This window comes from Carassius gibelio, chromosome A25, assembly GCF_023724105.1.
Source record: "Carassius gibelio isolate Cgi1373 ecotype wild population from Czech Republic chromosome A25, carGib1.2-hapl.c, whole genome shotgun sequence".
NCBI lineage: Eukaryota > Metazoa > Chordata > Actinopteri > Cypriniformes > Cyprinidae > Carassius > Carassius gibelio.
The window spans coordinates 3580834-3601755 of record NC_068395.1 but is presented as its reverse complement, the minus strand read 5'-3'; the positions used below and the strand labels follow the sequence as shown (position 1 = coordinate 3601755).

Here is a 20922-nt window from a genome sequence, read left to right as displayed (position 1 = left end):
CTTTCAGAAGGTCCTGAATTATCATAATGACTCCGACAGGGACAAAAGAAACCCATTCTGCAAAAAACGACTGAAACCTACTGGTTAAAATTATTTCACATTAACTGCGCAACCGCCAAAGATTCGCCTGCAGAGCAAAATAAACAAGGCACATTTTTGGTAAAAAATCTCCATAGATTGTTTAATACAACATACCATATTTTCAACATTTCAACATCAATAAAATTGTGTTAATAAAAAAGAAAAAAAAAAGAAAACAAAATGCATATTACTTTTATTGCACAGAACAACTGAAACATTTTTCATATTAGATTTTTTCACCTTTTTAGGTTTGCGTTTTTTCTTTAGTATAAAAGAATATAATGGACCACATCAATGCACATTATCATTCTGGGCTGAATGTCAGAGGGGGCAGAGGTCATATAAAGATTTATTCGACGTAATAGGATGAGAACAGCAGGTAGACCACAGAGGCAGAGGATCAGAGAAAGATTCAGGTGTGCATGTGTCAGATTAACTCTAAAGTGGATCAGTAAGGGTTAAACCATCTGTGCAGCTTCTCCATCTGCAGCCTCAGTCAGCAGCATAAACCACTTAGCAAGGCGAAACCCATCTACACCCGAGCAAAAATCCTGTGCATAAACACAGCTCATTGTTCTTCCAAGGAAATCACCTGCCCTGCTTGGCCTAGATTAGAAGCACACTTAAAACATAGCTGGACTGTGGAGCGAATTCATTGAACTGTTGCATTTCAGCACAAAAACCTGCTTCATATTTACTAATCAGTCAATTTATGACCGGTCTCTATCTAGCACCGTGCAACTGTGCTCTCCTTTCGGCATAAACATGCCTACTTTCAATTTACTCCCATTTCTTTATTCACAAACAGTGTCTAACGTTGTGCTTTTACCGCCTGTGGAAACAGATGCGGAACAACATTAACCAGGAGTGCTCATTCTAAATGAATTCCCCTCTTGCATTTATATATCTGTCATTGTAACAAACCAGCACCGTTTCAGTTCCTAGATGTACTGGCTAACTTTAAAGCTGTGTCTTTGGGTACCAATGCTTCATATAATGTAAAGAAAGATTGATTTGAGAACATAAGACAGGTCTAAGACTAAGTCCATTAGACAGGCACGAGGCCGTAAGACAGGTGTAAGACCCATGAGACATATCTGAGAGCATGAGACAGGTGTGAGACCCAGCGACGGCAGCAGGTGAAGGTGATCGAGTGCTGTCAAGCATATTAACACTCTCACCTTTTGATGAAATGATTGATTCTGTTAGGAATTCGCTCGCTTTCGCACATACACACTCTGAGACAGAGCTGTACATTCTTGGTGTACGTAGCTTCTCAGGAGAATAAAACTTGGAATGGGTTTGTTATATAAAAATGTGATCCTGCAGTGCCATTAAATGGGTTTAAACCTGACCAGGCACTACAGAAATGCTCACCTCAGGCTACAGCGATCTACATAAAAATAAAGCAAAACACACAACAAAAGTTACATAATTACTGCTGCTTTGACTTGCCTAGCCATTAATCCAACATTAAACAACCTGTACTTGTTTATCCGGATGCTCGAGTCGTAAAATTCCCTCGGCTTATCCAACAAATGCATTAAAATAAGGATCCGCTAGCAAAATGAGAACCAAACTGAGTACAGATACAAAGAAAGAAATGTGCTTGTGAAAGTTGCGCTATACAAATATTTCTCTATGGCAGGAAAGGAAATGCAATCTATTATGTTCCACATTCTGTTGTTAGACACAACACAGAAGATGAATTTGAGCAAATTCAGCTGTTAGGTTTGTTAAATGTGCTTTTCACCCCTGATTTATCTATTATTCGGTCATAAAACTATTCATTTAAGTAGAAAACAAGAAAACAATGGGTTAAACAGACAAACAAACAAAAAGCCGGTAGAAGGATGCTCTGCCTTTGCATTCTGGAGGTCGGCAAAACATCTTGAGGTTTAGTTTTTCCTTTTTTTCCATGTTTTTTTTTGCCCATAAAAATCCACAGGAACGGAAGTGTTTTAAAACAAAATCCTCTCTCAAAGATATTGGTCCCCGTAGGCTGAGTTTAAGCGGCCATCACAGAGGAGTGCGCACGAGGACATTTTCCCCCTCTCATGTTCAATATTGAACAAAAGCACCGACCCCTGTGCAGCACATCCATCTTTAGAAAGGGGGTAAAACACCCCTCCTCTATGGGGAGCTAGTCAGAGCCAGAGGTTGTACAGGCAGGGAATCTCTTTTTTTGTCTTTGAGTCTTTTTTTGAAAGGGTCTTTTGAGCTCCCTGGTTGGATTATATCATTTTCATGTTAAATTTCCGAGGGCCATCATTGCCGCTGCTGCTCATCCCAGCATCCGATTTGCGCGGGACGTACTCTATCTCAATGTTGTGTTTGCTGTTGCCTTTGCCTCTGCTCCAAAGAAAGAGCAGAACAAGGCAGAACAGAACCACACCCAAAAAGGAGATGAAGCCCATGGTGGTGGCAATGATTAGCGTCTTTATATCAAAAGGGAACGGGACTGTTGCTCTTGTTCCATTGGCTCCGTTGTCATTGGGTTGGTTGGAGATAAACGCCAAGGTTTTGTTGGGTTGGTTGGGCCAGTCTGGAGAGTAACTGTGGACATGTAGGTGAGCCAAAGCGGTATCGTTTCCACCTGCATTGCTAGCAATGCACACATACGTCCCATTGTCCTGAATCTGAGCGTAGCGCACCTCCAAGGTGCCATCCGGGAAAACAGTGAGCCGTCCTATCGTTCTTGTAGTGATAAATTGTTTTTGTGGAGAAAGCCACATGATGACAGGTGTCGGGTCTCCATCTGCTTGGCAGATGAAGTGGACGGTGGTACCTTCATCAACGAACTTCTGCTGCGGTTTCCGGTCTCGGATCCTGGACTTGCGACACGTGAAGTAATTAGGCTGCAGCACATCAGGAAAGTCCTTGAACTCTTTTCCCTGAACAAACTCGGGTGAGGAGCAAGTTGGCTGCTGTCGGTTAAAGTTGAGCCTCCAGCGGCGTCGGAAAACCCAAAGCAGACGGCAGTCACAAGCCAGTGGGTTGTCGTACAGTGCGAGGGTCTCCAGGTTCCCCACCGAATGGAACACAGACTCCTCCAGGGTGGTAAGGGAGTTGCTGGACACATTGAGGATTTTCAGGTAGTTCAGACCTCTAAAGGAATAGGGTTCAATCATCATCAGTCGACCGCCTACCAGATGCAACTCCTGCAGTCTGAGCAGGTCATGGAGCCGGTTGCCCTCAATCATCTGAATGGGATTGTAGGACATGTTAAGGAAACGAAGATAAACCAGGTGCCTCAAGGCCAAATATGGAATAGATGTCAAGTTTGCATTAGTGATCGTTAGGGAGGTAAGATTCAATCCGTATAAGCAGTTAGTGGTCATGGTATCCAGGTAGGGCCAGTTGGCGATCTCCAGCACTTTGAGACGGTAGAGCCGCTTGAAGCTGTAGTCTCTGATACTGTTGATGTTGAGGTTTCGTAAGCGCAGCGTGACCAAGCTGTGCAGGTGCGTGAAGGCCTCTGTCGGGACAGAGGTCAAGTTGCACCTTTCTAGTGTTAGCTGCTCCAGGCTGCTGAGGCCGTGAAACGCCCTGTGGGATATGAAGACAAGGTCATTATCCCCAACCTCAAGAGAGCGCAGGTTGTAGAGGTCCTGGAACATGTAGTCCAGCAGAATTACGATCTTATTTTCACTGATGTCCAGCGTTGTTAGGTTACTGAGGCCTGTGAACACTCCCAGCTGGATGAGCTTCAGCTTGTTGCTGCGCAGTCCCAGAGTCTGCAGACTGTAGAGGTTGTTAAAAGCCCCAGGCTCGATGGTTGAGATGGTGTTTTCATTGAGCTCCAGCTCTTCCAGCTGTGGGAAGGCAGAGAACTCATCCGGATTGATGGTTTTGATTCGATTCTTGCTGAGGTCCAAGAGTCGTGTTTCTAATGGGATTCCCTCCGGAACGGACATCAGCTTCTTGCGATGGCACAAGACTGAACGCTCCTGAACATTGCACTCACAACGAGATGGGCAGCCCGTGGCAGAGCCAGACAGCACTGTGCCCAGCATTAAGATTAGAATGGGCTGCCAGCATGCCACCAGGAAGCTGTGCCCACTCACTTCCCCTGCTACCATCCTACCGGTTACCTGCACAGACAGAGAAAGAGAGCGTTGAATTAAAAAATATGAAATCCAAGGAATCCAAATCAATAAACAGTTATACCACACAGTATTGAACAAATTTTCTAGTGTGTCATTTTCTTTGGCAAGCAGGATATGGCTCTAAAACTTGAGTGAATTGTGTATTTGTTGAATAATATTAATTCAAAGAGTGGAGAGGGTAAATAATGTTTTACTGAGAGTTTGACTACTATAGCACAAATCATTTTCATTTCCAAGGTGTCAACTGTGTGTTTCATCACATTATAGGCTCATAAATCTATGAGCTGAGGACTGTTGGATTATTCAGAACTGTGAAAAGGAAGAGCCAATGGCGTGTACTTGCATAACTGTGCGAATCGGCACTTTTGGATTCTATCTTCTTTGTTTTGACCCCAACTAGTTCAGCTTCAAAGGCTTTTAACACAGAGTAGCACTCGTGCTAACTGAGCTCAGGGACTTGACTTGGAATCCATTGCAAAGGTTACATCACCATCATAAGATATTTATGAATCCTTTAAACCTCTGGCGCACCTAACACAACTGAGCAGTGAGTTGAGAAGGCTGTTTCTGTGTCCCAACCAGCCTTTTCACTCTCAAATCCTAAGAGTCTTCACACTTCCTTGTCTGGGATCCATATGAAACGATGACATGGAGGCATGTGTGTGAATTTATCCACAATTTTCAAGGAGAAATCCACTTCACAGGAAATCAGCAGGTGCACACATTAAATAGCTAGCATATGCCATCTAAATATTGGATTAAGACCGATCTGAAACACTCTTGCTCTCTGATGAATTACTAAAAGACATGCTGACCATTGAAATCTGTACACAGAGATTCTAATGCATCCTGCATCAGCAAAAAAAAAACAAAAAAAAAACCTACCCTGTTCATGCATAACTGCCCTTTTTGTGAGGTTTAACAACTTATCTTTGGTTTGGTTGAGTCTTCCATGCACTTAAACCATGAAAAGAGTCTTTAAAATAACAGAAACACAACTACAGGATTAAAACAGACTTAATATACAATCTCTTTTAAATTTATCTTTAAGTGGAAACCATTCCAAAACCTACTTAGCTACCTTGCCTACACAGACATCTTCTGAATAGAATCTTGTAAGGGACTTATTCTGAATGCTCTACATGGGCAGCCACTCCACAAATTGAGCGCACTCACAGAGGTGGACTTACCAATTAGGCAATGGTAGATTACTTCCTTGGGCCCCCATAAGCCAAGGGCCCCCTAAAATACTTTTCATATATACAACATGCATTGCATGCATTAAGCATGAACACAAAGCAGCGGTTGCTGTTTACAGTGTTTATTACCATGACAAACGTCTGTGTGTCTGAATTGAACGTGCTTCTGGTGTATCCTGCTTGTTGCAAATTAAAATATCACACATCTGAAGCTGTAATTAAATATTGAGCAACAGTGCATATTATATTATATGTTTATTGTTTTAATTTGCACTCATTTACGAGAAGGACCCAAGTAGAAGATGCATACGCACTACTTTTTTGGTTGATGTAATCCTTAGTTGTAAATGTATAATTTTCTTTTTCATTGTTTTTTTCAGTATCATTTAAATTTGTAGTTAAGATAACTATAAATAACTGTATTTTAAAGATTAGAATTAGACAGCCTTTGAAGAGTGTATGAGCCCAGGCAAATAGGCTTACACTGGTTACACATCAGTGGATTTCCTAGATAATATAGGCTATATTTTTTTTTCTCACTAATTCAAATTTTTATATGAATGAATCTCTGAAGGGAACCGACTTCCTTAAAAGTTTTGATGGCATTTTCATTTTATCTGATGAAGTAGGCTTAATGAGCAGAGCGCTGCTTTGTTTACATTCGTTACACTATATTTCTGACGCTCCAATAATCCCATCTGCAGTTTTTGTTCAGACCAATGTAAAAATCTAATCACAAAATCCTGTATTAAATTAATATAATGATTTATACTTCTGACTCATCCTTTTTCTTTAAAAGAAAAAGTGACCCTAAACCACAAGTCTTAAGTGTCAATTTTTAGAAATTTAGATTTATACATAATCTGAAAGCTACATAAATAAGCTTTCCATTGATTTATGGTTTATTAGGATCGGACAATATTTGGTTGAGATACTATTTGGAAATTCGGAATCTGAGGTTGCAAAAAAATCTAAATACTCAGAAAATTGCCTTTGCAATTGTCCAAATAAATTCTTAGCAATGCATATTACTAATCAGAAATTAAGTTTTGATATGTTTAAAGGGGGGGGGGGGGGGGGGGGGGTGAAATGCTATTTCATGCATATGGAGTTTTTTACACTGTTAAAGAGTTGGATTCCCATGCTAAACATGGACAAAGTTTCAAAAATTAAGTTGTATGTTTGAAGGAGTATTTCTGTTCCAAAAATACTCCTTCCGGTTTGTCACAAGTTTCGGAAAGTTTTTTTCGAGTATGGCTCTGTGTGACGTTAGATGGAGAGGAATTTCCTTATATGGGTCCTAAGGCACTTCTCCCGGAAGAGCGCGCGCTCCCGTATAGCAGAGCACTGAGAGCACAACAGACTTCACTGATCAGAGCGAGAGCGTCGCGAAATGTCACAAAAGGAGTGTGTTTTTGGTTGCCAGGGCAAGACAACCAGTGGATGGGGATGGGGACCAGTGGATGGAGTTTATTTTTACAGAGCATCAACGGAGTTGTGCAAGTGTTTGTTCCCTGCATTTCTAAAATGCTTGTTTTACAAACAAAGCCCAGTTTGACGACGGATTTGCACATCGTTTACTTCTTAAGGATAATGCAGTCCCAACGAAAAAGGGTCACGATTGTGTGTTGGAACCACAGGCGGTGAGTAAAACTGCTTCAAATATCTCTGATTCCTTGTTAGTGCGTCCGCCTCCCATCGAAGATCCGGGTTCGAACCCCGCTCGGAGCAAGTCGTTGCTGCTGCTGCTCTCGTTCAGTTTCAGCCTTCACAGCTGTCACAGCTTCCAAACGCTCTCAACGCAAAAGCCTACTCGCGCTCGTGATTCTTTAGCTCCGCCCACACGTCACGCCTCCAGGCGCTCGTGTTTTTCCGGGAAAAATCGGTACAGACTATCTTTCTCTTATGAATATAATAAAACTAAATACTTTTTGGAGTTATGAAGGATGCAGTACTACTCTATAGTTACTCAAGATTAACTGGATATTGAGTGAAAACGAGCATTTCTCCCCCCCTTTAAGGTAAGAAATTTACAAAATACCTTCATGAAACGTGATCTTTACTTAATGATTTTTGGCATAAAAGAAAAATCTATAATTTTGACCCATACAAAACATACAAAACATTGCTAAAAATACACCCCAGCGACTTATCATTTTATAATTTATTTAGTTTTCTATTTTATTAATTTATCTCAAATGTAAATCAATTACTTTTTCGTGGTATACAACATGAAAGACAGACATCGTAGCATGTGCATGAAAAATGTTTGGACAAAACAACAATTTTTGGACACAACTAGGGGGTAGCATTGTGCAGCAGCAAGCTAGATAAATGTGTGTAAATTTATAGGGCCACATTCCTAAATTTCACCTGGGGCCCCTAATTTACTAAATCTGCCTCGCTCGACCGATAGTTTGATGTTAGCAAGTTGCTAAGTTAATAATGCTAATGAAGATTTTTAGCTATTTTATAAATACTTTTTGGAATCTCTTGACTGATTTACCATTTCTGGATTTTTTTTTCACAGAGCTCCTTTTAGTGCATTCTGGGATTGCCTTATCTGTCAATGGTACATACAGTGTTACCTTAGAATTCAGCTTAAAGGCATCTAAGAAAGATTTTTAATAATTCATAACGGTTTTTGCATAGATAGCACATTTACAATGACTTAAAACACTGTCTAGGTAGGCAACTCACTTGGTTTTGGAACACATCTTGCATCTTCACTGAATCTCAGGTTTTACAATTTTTTTTTTTGGTTTGCTGTCACACTATTCTCTGCCAATCTGTCGTATCTCTGATTATGGTTTCATTTCCACTTACACAGCACTGGAATACTTCTGTTGAAAACATCAAAGCATGTTCATTTCCTGTTCATGTAGCACAACATCCCTGTCGTATGATCATAAAAAAGATCTACAACTTGCATTAGGAAGCCTGATGCCAGCAATGATTGCTTCTGCCCTGAAAGACTGATAAATAATATATCTTGTGATACTGATACAGAGACCCCCCACAAGCAAAGGACTTTTCAGTTCAAAGAACTAGTAAAGCTTTGTGAGCCTTAAAATGGTTCTTTAGGGAATCGCAAATCTTGAAGCACAATGGCCATTAAACAGAGTCATTGGTGTGCAGAAGAACGCCACCCACCCACACAAACACAAAATAATTGTGCATATCTCCAAGAATGAGCCTGTTACAGGAAGCTAAAAACAGAAAATATCTTGTTAGCATATTCCCAAGTGCAAATTAAAATATTCTCAAATTATTTTGCATATCCAATCAACTCACAAAATAATTCACAACTGTGTGGAGGATAGGGTAGGTGGATCCATTTTTTTTGAATGGGCTTGAAAATGTGTGCAAAAATATCTACATGTGTGCAAAAATATCTACATACATGCAGGTAGTCAACAATAATATTTCTAATTCTAAAAGAATATATAGAGGAAGTGATTCATTTCGGAAGAGGCCAATTTGGATTTTTGTTTGTAATTTGCCGATTTAATAATGAATAAACTGCAGTGATCTAACTGTGAGCCCCAGTTGTTCATCAGGGTCAATAATGAAGCCACTGAAGGATTGAGTTTGGCTGGAAGCATTCAGCATGTGGCCCAGAGGCCCGTGTTAAACACTGCTGAGGGGAGGCTGGGTTCTGTTCAAAGCAAATTAAACAGCCTACAGTGTGTGCTGCCAAAACCTGAGAACATATGGAAATAATCTTCACATGAACCTGACATGAGAGAACTATCACTGCTATCTGGTCATCAGGCTAGCAACAAGCTGAAACATTATTCGGCTAATGATCTATCTTTGGAAATCTTATCAAATAGCATTATGTATTATCTCACAGTGAAAAACAGAAAGGAAATGCATGATTGTTAAGCCCTCCTACTGAAACCTTTAATCCTGTGTAAAATAATAGAACAGTAGCAGATAAAGTAATGACGTAAGTACAATACATAAACTAATGCAACTAAGTAGTTTATGCAGTAATCTGGTGAAGTAATGCCTTGAGTTTGTGTGTAAAGTAATGCAGCAAACTGATATGTATAGTAAAAGAGAGGCAGAATTTAAAATGTGAAGTAAAGTAGTGTGGAATCTAAAGTAATGCAATGAGATAATGTGTATTTTAATGCAGCTATGTAGAATGAAGTGTAAAGCAGCAAACTAGCATGTAAAGTAACAGGTAACAAGTCAATTGAAATAATGCAGTTGGTAATTTATAATAACAGCATTAGTGTGTAAAGTAACAGTGGGATTATGTGTAAAGTAACAGCAAAGTTGTATGGAAAAGATGTAGCACATGAAATAATGCAGGAAGGTAGAGTGTAAAATAAAATAAATCAGTGTAAAAAGTAATGCAATGCAAGTAGCATTTATTAATATGAAGTGAGGCAGTGTGTATAGTAACAGTGTGGTGAGGTGTAAAGTAACAGCAGATAATGCAGATATAACAATAATGCAGAGTGGCAGTGGAAAGTAATGTGATGGCCAAGGGTGTAAAGTACTGCGTTATGGTAAAGTGTAAAGTAATGCAGTTAGGTAGCATGTAAGTAACACGGTAAGCTAGTATGTCAAGTAATGCCAGAAGGTGATTTTTACAGCAATACGGTGAGGCAGTTCCTAATAAACATGTCAGGATCGCATCTTCTCTATTCTGATGTGATCGTATTTCCATCTGTTGCATCATTTACTATTATATATTTATGATACATCTAAATCTATCTGGGTGTAAGACTGTGAATTACTGCAGTCTGAAGCAGGGCGTTGTTACCCAGCGGCAACAATCCCACTTAAAGAAGGCAGCTAAAGACCTGAGCAGCAGAATCCTCCTCACATCTGTCACTGCGATAGGAGCAGCACGCTAAGAGTCTAATCTAGTTCAGAATCAACCTGTTCACTAATCCTTCACACACACACACACACACACACACACACACACACACACATAGGTGGACTCATTTCACCTCAGCTTCATGTAGGTCAGTTCAGCACACAGACACCTCATAGGACAAACAAAGTTAAACACACACTTGGATAAGAATAACACCACTCCGGCTCATCCGTAAATCAATCTGATTAATTGACTTAATGAAGCTCTGCTGCTACTCTCTAGAAGACTTTGAGTTCTCCAAGTGATTTAAATCTCTTGAATCCGTTCACCAAAACACCAAGTACAGATTGTTTCCCAATTCATTAAATGAGAAAAATCTTTTTTTTTTCCACAAATGAGATCTCATTAATATCTCAACTTTTCCTAGAAAGTAATGAGTATACACGGAGAGCAAACTGAGATACTTACTGCCTCATGCTTGTCCTGAGAAAAACATCCAAGTATTATTACTAATGTCTCCTGAAGAGTTTCAGAAGAGATCTCATTAATGTTTCAAAGATTGCTTAGATTTGTCAAGACAACAAGCCTGTAAAAATCAGATGTCAAATGTCAATATGAACTGAGGTTTTCCATTAATCTACTAAATGACCTGAGCTTCCATCCATTATTTTTTATAGTTTTTTACTACTCTGTGTGAATAAACATTTTATTAGTGTCTATTTTTATTTCTCCTTGACTCAACCAATGCATTAGTTTGGGCGGGGCTATCAATTAGTCAGACCAATGGTATACAAGGGGGGTGTTCAGGAAATGCATCCCATTATATGTACGATTCAATTTGGTGATGCTGCTGGCACAGAAATTGCTTCACCTACAAGATTATGGTACACTTAAAAAGGACAAGTTTTTCCTGTTTTGACATTTTTTGCATATAGACAACAACATTGTTAAACTGTCGTTAAAGTCTCCATTCGCACAGATCCGTGAAAATGACTAAAATCGCTGTATTATGTATGCCAAGCCAGTAGTTGGCAATGTCACTTTGTAAAGACACAACTACACGCCTGTGCACATGCCTATAGACTGAACATACAATATGTTAGCGTTTGGCATCACTGTTTTCACAAATTCATGTTTTTTTTAGTTTACATTGAGACGATAATGGTATTATTTTCAACCTGATTTCAAAAGTTTGCATTTCCAGGCCCCCGAAATGCCATTGTTGTGTAAATAAATGGCAAAACACATCAAATGTTCTCCTTTTTTAATTGAAAACGGTGTTGTGTAAACGCCCCCTAAGTCTCCCGAGGTATAAAAGAACAAAATACGTGCAACAAAATGTTCCTCTGGGCCTTTAAAGTCAGCCTTTGAAGGTATACACGACCAACAAACCAGTCACGTCTCTCTGCTACAACAGAACGCCTTCATTTCAATGACAAACAGGAATGAGATTGTATCGTTCACTTAAAACATTCCTGCACAGAATGCCTAGAACTAAGACACACACACTCATACTCCATTTCTCATGGTCCGTGGCTGAATCCGCTCATTTATTTGTTGCACTTGCTGCAGAATCAGCAGCGTGTGACTGAGTGTTCCCTCATTAGAGACCTTCTCCTTGCCTCTCCGCTATTATTGTGTTTGTGGAGTAACTCTGGTTCAGGGAGTGCAAACAGTACACTAGGTTCCTATTCAGAGCTTCAGATCTTCTGCTGGCCTTCTAAATACATCTCCTCCAAGAAAAACCAGCTCCATGCTTCAGCCCTGGCAGCTCCTCAGAGCTCAAACCTCTCAGTTTTTCCGCTTTCTTCGCTCTGTCACTCTCTGTTTTCCTCTCTCTGAGGGGAGGGAGACACAGTGACCCTGAAGCTGCAGGAAAAGAAGCATCAACACAAGCCCACAATGGCAGCTGGTATCGGGAATAACAAGGTCCAACACAAAAGACGTCCTAGCGCTGAGGAATCAATCACACAGGGCAGGTTTTCTCGCTGGGTGTGAGACAAGGGTTTACAAGCAGGATGTACACCAAAGCATAAGCTAGACTGAAAAACCTAGCCTCACTGTCTATTGTCTAAGAAGGAAGCTAGCTTCTGCGGCAGCAACCTTACTGAAACGGAACCTTGTAATTAATTGATCTGATACGCTCTTAATGGGCAAAAACTCCATTAATGGTTCCTTTCTGGCTGTTAAGTGGACTGACTTGCATTAAAGGAACTTACATTCACAGCTGATTCCAACAGAGTTTGACGTTAGCATGTCGCTAAGCTAATGACTTGAAACTCTGATACAAAAAACTTGAGCTGTCAAATCGATTAATAGCGATTAGTGGCATCCAAAATAAATGTTTGAGTTTACATGATGTGTGTGTATACTGTGTATTTTTATATGTATATATAAATACACAGATTCATGTATATATTAAATAAATATTTACATGCGTGTTTTCATATATACATTCTTGTGTGTTTTTATGTATTCATATATACATAGTACAAACAAATATATGATCTAAACACAAACTGTTATTTTATATGTGATTAATCCATTTGACAGCCCTAATACATTCAAGTCCATTGAGAAAAGAAATTGCACACTTCTCCTTTATAATTTGAGTTATGGTTAATTCTGTATAGGGCAATATTATTTCCACGATGTGGAAAACAAAGAATCCAGTTATAAAAACTGAATTTACAGTATTGGAATATCATGACAAACCTAATCAGACCTGTAATCAAAACATGATCCACAGATACACACAGAAACTCTAAGACAAAAACTGGCTTCCATACCCTCACTTAAATGATTTTATTACTTTCATGGGACATATAAAACAAAGCTAGATCTGCAGCTGTCACGCTCCATGATTACAACATTTTAATTTATGGGTGAACTGTGTATTTTCTTAGACATACCTTGACCTAGCTACGATTTTATTCTCAAACTCTAGTAAAATTGTTTCAATTTGTTAGAGAAAATGTCTTTTAGATTCATAGAGAGAGAGCCAATATACAGTAACCTCAAATTACAACTGATCAAGTCTTTTACAAGGATGAAATTGCGTTTTGAACCACTAATCATGCTCTGCAAGCAGGAGGAGGAGGCCTGGAGATGTGATGCAGAAATGCATGCTGGGAAATTGATTGTTTTGCATTGCATCTGCCAAACAAAGATATTAAGACTCTGAGATGAGTTCTGTCAGTCTAATGCATCATGGGCAAATTCACATACACATGACCAGCAGGTTTCTCTTTTTAACTGGAGTGTACAGAGAACCCCTGACTGACGCCATTTGACCTCTAGTTCAGACCCAGTGATGCAGTTTTCACATGACACACAACTTGGCTGAATGTTGAAGCCTAGGGTTTAGAGAAGCATTTATTGCATTTATTTGATGAAAGAAATCAGTAAATATGTGAAATATGATCATTTAAATTTATCTGTTTTGATATATTTTAATCTAATTTATTCCTGTAATGCAAAGCTGAATTTTCAGCAACATTACTTCAGTCTATAATGTCACATGATCCATGTGGTCTTCATCATTAAACACAAACTGATCTGGGATGACCTTAAAAGCCACAAAATAATGAATAATCTTGTACAATACATTATATGCCCTAGGAAACCATTCTATAGCATCTGTGTGTGAGTGTGTGTGTGTTTCAAAGTGTGTGTGTGGGTTTCTCGGTTCAGTCTCATGACTCATTCACCGTTCCCCAAAGCATCTCTCTTTTCATTTATTCAGAAAGAAAACGAGTGTTAGAGAAATGTATTTAGCTGAAAAGTAAGGCGCGCATACGTTTTCACAGACAGGTGTTACTTTAATACAGGACCTAAGGTGATCGCTGGTGTCCTTTTTACGCTGCTGCTGTTTTTCAAAATATGCTTCAATAGACATCAGGTCTGTGTTATGTAACTTCAGTACATAACCTGTAAAAGTTGACTGAATCATTTTCAGTCCCTGCTGTCAGTTTGTTCCCTGCTGGGAAATCCAGGTAGATGTTCTGGAACATGCTAGCTGCTAATTAGCTTGTCCAGCTACCAGTTCATGCTGTTCTTTGAGAACAGAGGCTAATGTTTTAATCGAAAGCTACCATGTTTCAAAATAAAGCTAGCATGTTAAGGTGTCAGAATTAGCTTGATGTGAACACATTCACCCAAGATAAGTCACTGTAAATGCACTAGGTAGTAAAAAATGCAGTATTTGACCCAATATTTGTGTGAGCTATTATAATTCATCACTTTTTTTATTGCTCAAACTTCCACCCGAAACTTGCTTAATTTGTGCCACACATAGGGCCCTAATAAATACATTTCATTTTTTCACAAATTCTGTTTTCCATTTTAATTCTTCATTACATTTGAATGTTTCTTTTTTTACAATAAAAATGATGTCTAATCAATTTAATTGAAAACTCCAACTTAATAATTTATTATAATTATAATTATAGCACTGTACTTGAAATGTAAATTCTGTGTTGTCTGTTTTAATTTTTATGACTGTAAATCTCACTACATACAACAGTGCCAAATAAAGCATATGAATTAACATTTTAATGGGTTACTCATTCATTTTCATGCCATACAAAAGAAAAAAATATTAAAAACATTCCTGAACTATCAATCTTAATTGTGCACTACACAGTGCTTCTCATTCATAAGCCACATTTCTGTGCAAATCGTTCATAAAGTATTTTTTAAAGGAATCATTTTAAATAACATTAAATGATTTAACTAACAATTTACACACCATTTTGCTCATGAATTAGGTCTATTGTATGGTTTTGTATCTTGTTGATTTTCTATTATATAAGGCATAATGTAGAATATTTATACACTGCATAGCTGTAAAAGTAATTTACCATTAAATATTTATTCTATAAACAGGGTTGGGTTCATATAAAACAGACACAGAGGCACTTGATCCACACACACACACACACACACACACAATTTTCTTTCATAACTGTGTGTTTCTTGTCAGAGCGACTCATTACAGAATGTCATTTTAAAGAGCTCTTTTAAATTCACGCTGTACCGCCTGATTCACTCTCCGCTCTGATGTAGATGATTTACAGTCAGACCCGCATCTCTAATGACAGGAATGGACTCATGCATGTCCAAAAACCAACACAAATGTGCGAAATGACACATGATTTGACACCCTTTCAGCAGCTCTGAAAAAGCTCCTTTTTTTCCGCCATTGATTCAAGCGTTTTAGTCAGAACATGTTAATGCCTTGATGCCCATCAACAGTATTGATTGGCATCGATCAAACAGTGCTTGATCTCTACATTTTTGATCTCCTGATTAAGATTAGATGATTTCAATGGAGGAGGCAATATTATGGATAGTGAACTCATATTTTAGCCAGAATCAATGGTTTAAAGTTAAAATGTCTTAAAGATGGATTTGTTTCTTTGTTGAATTGCTTCTGAACATGAAGCTTTTTGCATCACAAGGTATTAATTGATGGACTGGAGTGGACTGGAGTGGATTACTTATGGATTATTGTGATGTTTTTATCAGATGTTTGGACTCTCATTCTGACGGCACCCATTCACTGCAGAGGATCCATTAAAGAGCAAGTGATGCAATGCTACATTTCTCCAAATCTGATGAAGAAACAAACTCACCTACATCTTTGGATGAGCTGAGGGTCAAGTTTTTAGGTGAAGTTTTAGGTGAACTATTCCTGTTGACTGAACTTGACTCTGTACTGAACTCAGAATGCTCTTTTGAAGGGGCCATCAGATGCCCATTTTCCACAAGTTGGTATGATTCTTTAGGGTCTTCATGAAATGTCTGCAACATATTTTGAAGGACTGCCCACGACTAAAGGTTTTTCTGGTCTACTAGTAGTCATTCATTTTAAGCATTTGTTGATTAATCACACATTTATTTATTAATAAACCATGCTAATAAATCATAAATCACGCTAATGAGCCTTTTATTGCCTACATAGCCTAATAGATGCTGAAGCGCATGCATAAAGCTTGCCACAGCACACTGATAAAACTAGTGTTTTCGGCTTAAGAGATGAATTCGGCGACATCTCCGAAGTAGTGAATGCGCTTGCATGCAAGTTTCATACGGATTACATAATCTGAGAATATTTTTTTTTTCAGATTTTAATTGGTTCATTTAAAAGCAGACATTTCAAATTACCAAAAAAATCACTTAAAATGGAAATAAACAGAGCAAATGCTTTGCATACACGTGAAAGGTGAATTTCCGTTAAAGCACTTAAATTAATTATTTAGTAAAAAACTTTATTATTTAATCTGTGAAGTTCCCTAAATCGCTTTGGAGGTGGAGGAATGGTGGACTACTTTTCTAGATGGATGAACTCCTGCTTACATTTTCTTTTTATGAATTTGAGCCAACAAACGTGCCCTTTTTTTGGTATTCTTAAATATTGGATAGAACATTACATAAGCAGGTCTACCACAGCAGTTTCATGTTAATACATAAAACCGCAATGAGAGGTTTTTGTAAATACACGGACTAAATGGAGACAGAACACTTTTACTGTGGTGTGTATGGATATACAGATTCAGTCTGATAGAAAAAACTGTCAATATTTTTCTCTTTGGAGTCAAAGGTGCCTTTCCAAATTGTTACAGCTTAGTCGAACCCAGAACATTCCTTTAAGCTGGTGTGACCTGGGTTTGTTCCAGCAGGATTTGTGCGATTCATAGAGCTGATCGTCTTCCTGCGAATCCATCAGGGAGTTTGTGTAGTGGAAATTGAACTCTGCATTCATCTATAATATGGAAAGACTCTTGATATCAGTCTGTCATCCATCAACAAGCTTCCTGTCGGTGCTGTTAGCTGTGTCATCCTCTCTGTCTATCTGGAAATGGAGCACAACCACACCCCTCCTCTGTCTTTCCTCTTAAACACTGGCTTTCAGGGATCTCACACACACACACACACACACACGCACACTAAGCTCAGTTTACACCAACAGTTTTCTGTCTCTCTCGCTCAGGCTCATGAATCGCGTTCTATCTCCAGGCATCTGCTAAACGGCGCACACTCATCGTCTCCTGAAACACAAACCCTTGGCAGAGATCACATGACCTCTGTAACTCCACCGCCTCTACAACGCTCTGTTCCTCTCTTCAGAACATAAATCTCGGTTCGCTTTCTATTTTAGTCACTGCTGATTGATCGGAATGATTCAGAGAGGAAATTCAACGACGTAAATCAATCCTACAGAACCACAAAACACACATTTACACACTTCATAGGCTTCTGCATAGGTTAACATTACACCGTCCCACAATGCAATGGGCCTGTTTTACCATTATAATATTAAGTATACATAGGCTGCATTCCTAAGAAATAAAATTACTGACAAAAACATTTCTCAAAGAATTTTTGTTTACTTTCGTAAATGATAATGAAGCTGAGGTGAAAATTGCTAATTGAATTATTTAAATATTTTTTTTTTATTATTTACAATTATTTATATATTAAATTTAATTATTTATAAATTATTTAATAATAATTAATATATAAAATGTCTGAATATTTGTTTTACTCAGTAACTGAAATTAATTAATATGATGAAATCTTAAGTACATTTAATGAAAATATATTTATTAAAGGACAAAAAACTATACAAATGTGAACACTGTATGCAGACTAATAGTGTAAATTCAGATACATTACTAATGCTAGTTTTTGTCCTCCACAGACTTACAATATTATTCAAAAGTCTGGGGTCGGTAAGATTATTTTTTGAAAGAAATTTCTATTTTTCTTCAGCAATAATGCATTAAACTGATCAAAAGTGTAAGTAAAGATCAAATTTACAGTAAAATGTTGTATATGTGTACTACTGTATACTATGTATTTAGCTTCAAATAAATGCTATTATTTGAACTTTCTATTCATAAAGGAATCCTAAAAAATGTAATAACAAATAACTTAATGTTAACTATTAAGAAATGTAAATGCAATATGCAGCAAATCAGCATATTAGAATGTTTTCTGAAGGATCATGTGACTCCGACGATTGAAGGAATGATGCTGAAAATTCAGCATTAAATCGCAGGAATAAATTACATTTTTTTTTATTTAGTTTATTTTAAATGGTAAAAATATTTACTCTTTTTACTGTGTTTTTATCAAATAAATGCAGTCTCAGTGAGCATAAGAGCCTTAAAGTTTGAACAGTAATGTATGCTAGGATGTGTCAGTTTTTAAGGCAGGGCTTAGTGAAGATGGCTTCAAAAAAAGTGAGTATGGCTCCTTTAAGACAGCTCTGACACACATGCCCATCTGATGTTCTTTTGGAAACATTAATTATCTGAGCTGATGCCCTCATGTGGATCTAGGCTAACTGCTGGTGCTACCGGCATATTTACCTCACATAGTAAATCCAGCAGGACTGCTGATGAATAAACAAATCCAATTAAAGAAAGCGTTAGTCTGGGAATGCTTACCTCAGCCTCTTTAACACACACACACATACACACACCTTTAAGCAGCACCGCCATTAGGCATCACTGCACGACTAGACTGTCCTAAAGAATTTATAACCACTTGATATCAGATCACTTACGCCAATCGCTTCAAAGATACACACACAAACACGCATAGGCAAACACTGTACACACACAAACCTGATGGGTGTTGCCATCTCATTCAGCAAGCAAAACCAGCTGCTGAGCTTCCATCGATCTACTGGCCTGAGAAGAATACTGATTACACACACACACACACTCTCCAATCTGATTTCCAACACAAGGGCACACACACTTGAAAATACATTAACAGGCGATGGTTATTTGAGAAGTACTCACACTCTCTGTCTCAGATCTGCATGTTAACAGAAGCCCCGCCCACAACCACAATTCAAAACTTCCTTCAGCAACAAAACAAGCACCACTACACTACGATACAAGCTCCGCCCACACACAAATTCATTTTGCACATTTTGGAATGTGACGACTGTGACAGTCGCAAAAGATATCGCTTGCACAGACCAAATGAAAGCAGTCATCCTGCTGAACCAATGGCACGTCCAAACACTTCACTAATAATTTTGGGAAAACATTTCAGTCAAACTGCATTAGGCTACATGTGCATCAGGAAATTTAAATTCTGCATTTACCCTTATGTAATTATTATCGATATATATATATATATATATATATATATATATATTTTTTTTTTTTTCATTATTATTATTACTTTTTATGTAAAAATAACAAAACAGATCACCAATTTAGATTTTGGACATTTTTGATTTGTTATAATGATACCACTATTACTACTATTACTACTAATTATATATATATATAATTAGTATATATTAGTGTGTATATATATATATATATATATATATATATATATATATATATATATATATATATATATATATATATATATATATATATATACACACACACACAGTTTTTAATGAATAATTTTATTTTGATTATTTAATATCTAAATATCACAATCATACTTCAGCTTTGATACTTGTTAAATAATAATAGATTATTGTTGTATTAATTTTTTTTAATTATTTTGCTTGTTCCACCTTGTTAATAAAATAATTAATTAAAAACAATTATCAAAATTTTGAAATCAACATTACAGATTACAAATTTTTACAAAGAGCTGTAAATAAAATAATTCTCAGTTGCATCTTGTTGCCTGAGAGAGGTTTTCTTTATTGCTTATGGTCTCAATCTAAAGCTAAATTTCTGGTATTGACTCAATTCTTCCACCCAGTCAGAATACAAGCATCACCCACAGACAGACGAAAAAACACAACCATAACACGAGCGCCACCCACAACCACCACTACCTGACATTTCCAAGTTGTTCGCATAGAGTCTTCAATTGTGATTAACATTTACTCAGCAGGACTACAGCATCTTCTCCCTGCAACACTAATGAACTCTGCTGGCTCGTTACTGCCAATTCATTTCCAGAGCATCGTCCGAGTCATCATAAAAACATGAAACCAGCGTACATGTATCTTACATAAATGCAGTTTCATGTCGCTTTATGGAAACGTAACTGCACTTAATGTCTTTTTAAAGCGCAATATGATGCTGCGGAATTAAACGTCTGCTAGAGAATATCACTAACATAACAAACCAAGAGAGGAAGAGAGGACTATTCCTTTGACAACGCACAGGCAAAAATCCTGATTTCCGAAATAATTTAATTTGGATGCACCGTGCCTGACTATTCGCTAAACAGACAGCAATTTACATTTCAGGAAACTAATGCAAAACTAATGGATAAAATAATAGTTATTCAGCAGGGCTTTTCTCCTGGGCAAAAAGCATTTCATTTAAAGATTAGTGGTAAGCTGCTCTACTTCTCTCTCTCTCGCTCTGACAATGAGACTGTAAGTGATTTGACTTTAAAGAGCCAGGAGTAAAGTGAGCATGTGTGAGTGACAAGTCAGCAGCAATAAGACACAACGGGACAAGCCCCTCCCCTTTGCATGCCCCTCCCACTCATCTGTATAACTGCAGATCTTTTCAGTCTTGTGCTACACAACAAGTCTCAAGTCTCAGACTCATGAGGACAAAGCTTGTGTATTTAACAATATCAAAATGTGGAGACACAAATTAAATGCATAAAAAATATTTGGATTTTTAAAATTCTATGTACATTTGCTTAAAAGGGACAGTTCACCCCAAAACGACAATTTGTC

The 20922-nt window shown here is 37.8% G+C and overlaps 1 protein-coding gene across 3 annotated transcripts in view; it reads right to left on the bottom strand.

The window, feature by feature from the left end:
• Positions 1-257: 257 nt before the first annotated feature.
• Positions 258-20922, bottom strand: part of LOC127946639 (leucine-rich repeat and immunoglobulin-like domain-containing nogo receptor-interacting protein 1) — a 75161-nt gene continuing 54496 nt past the window's right edge. For all 3 annotated transcript variants that reach the window (XM_052543325.1, XM_052543326.1, XM_052543327.1), the window contains one exon: positions 258-4175. In XM_052543325.1, the coding sequence (XP_052399285.1) occupies positions 2316-4163 (1848 nt within the window). In that variant the 5' untranslated portion in view covers positions 4164-4175 and the 3' untranslated portion in view covers positions 258-2315. The remainder of the gene's footprint in view (positions 4176-20922) is intronic.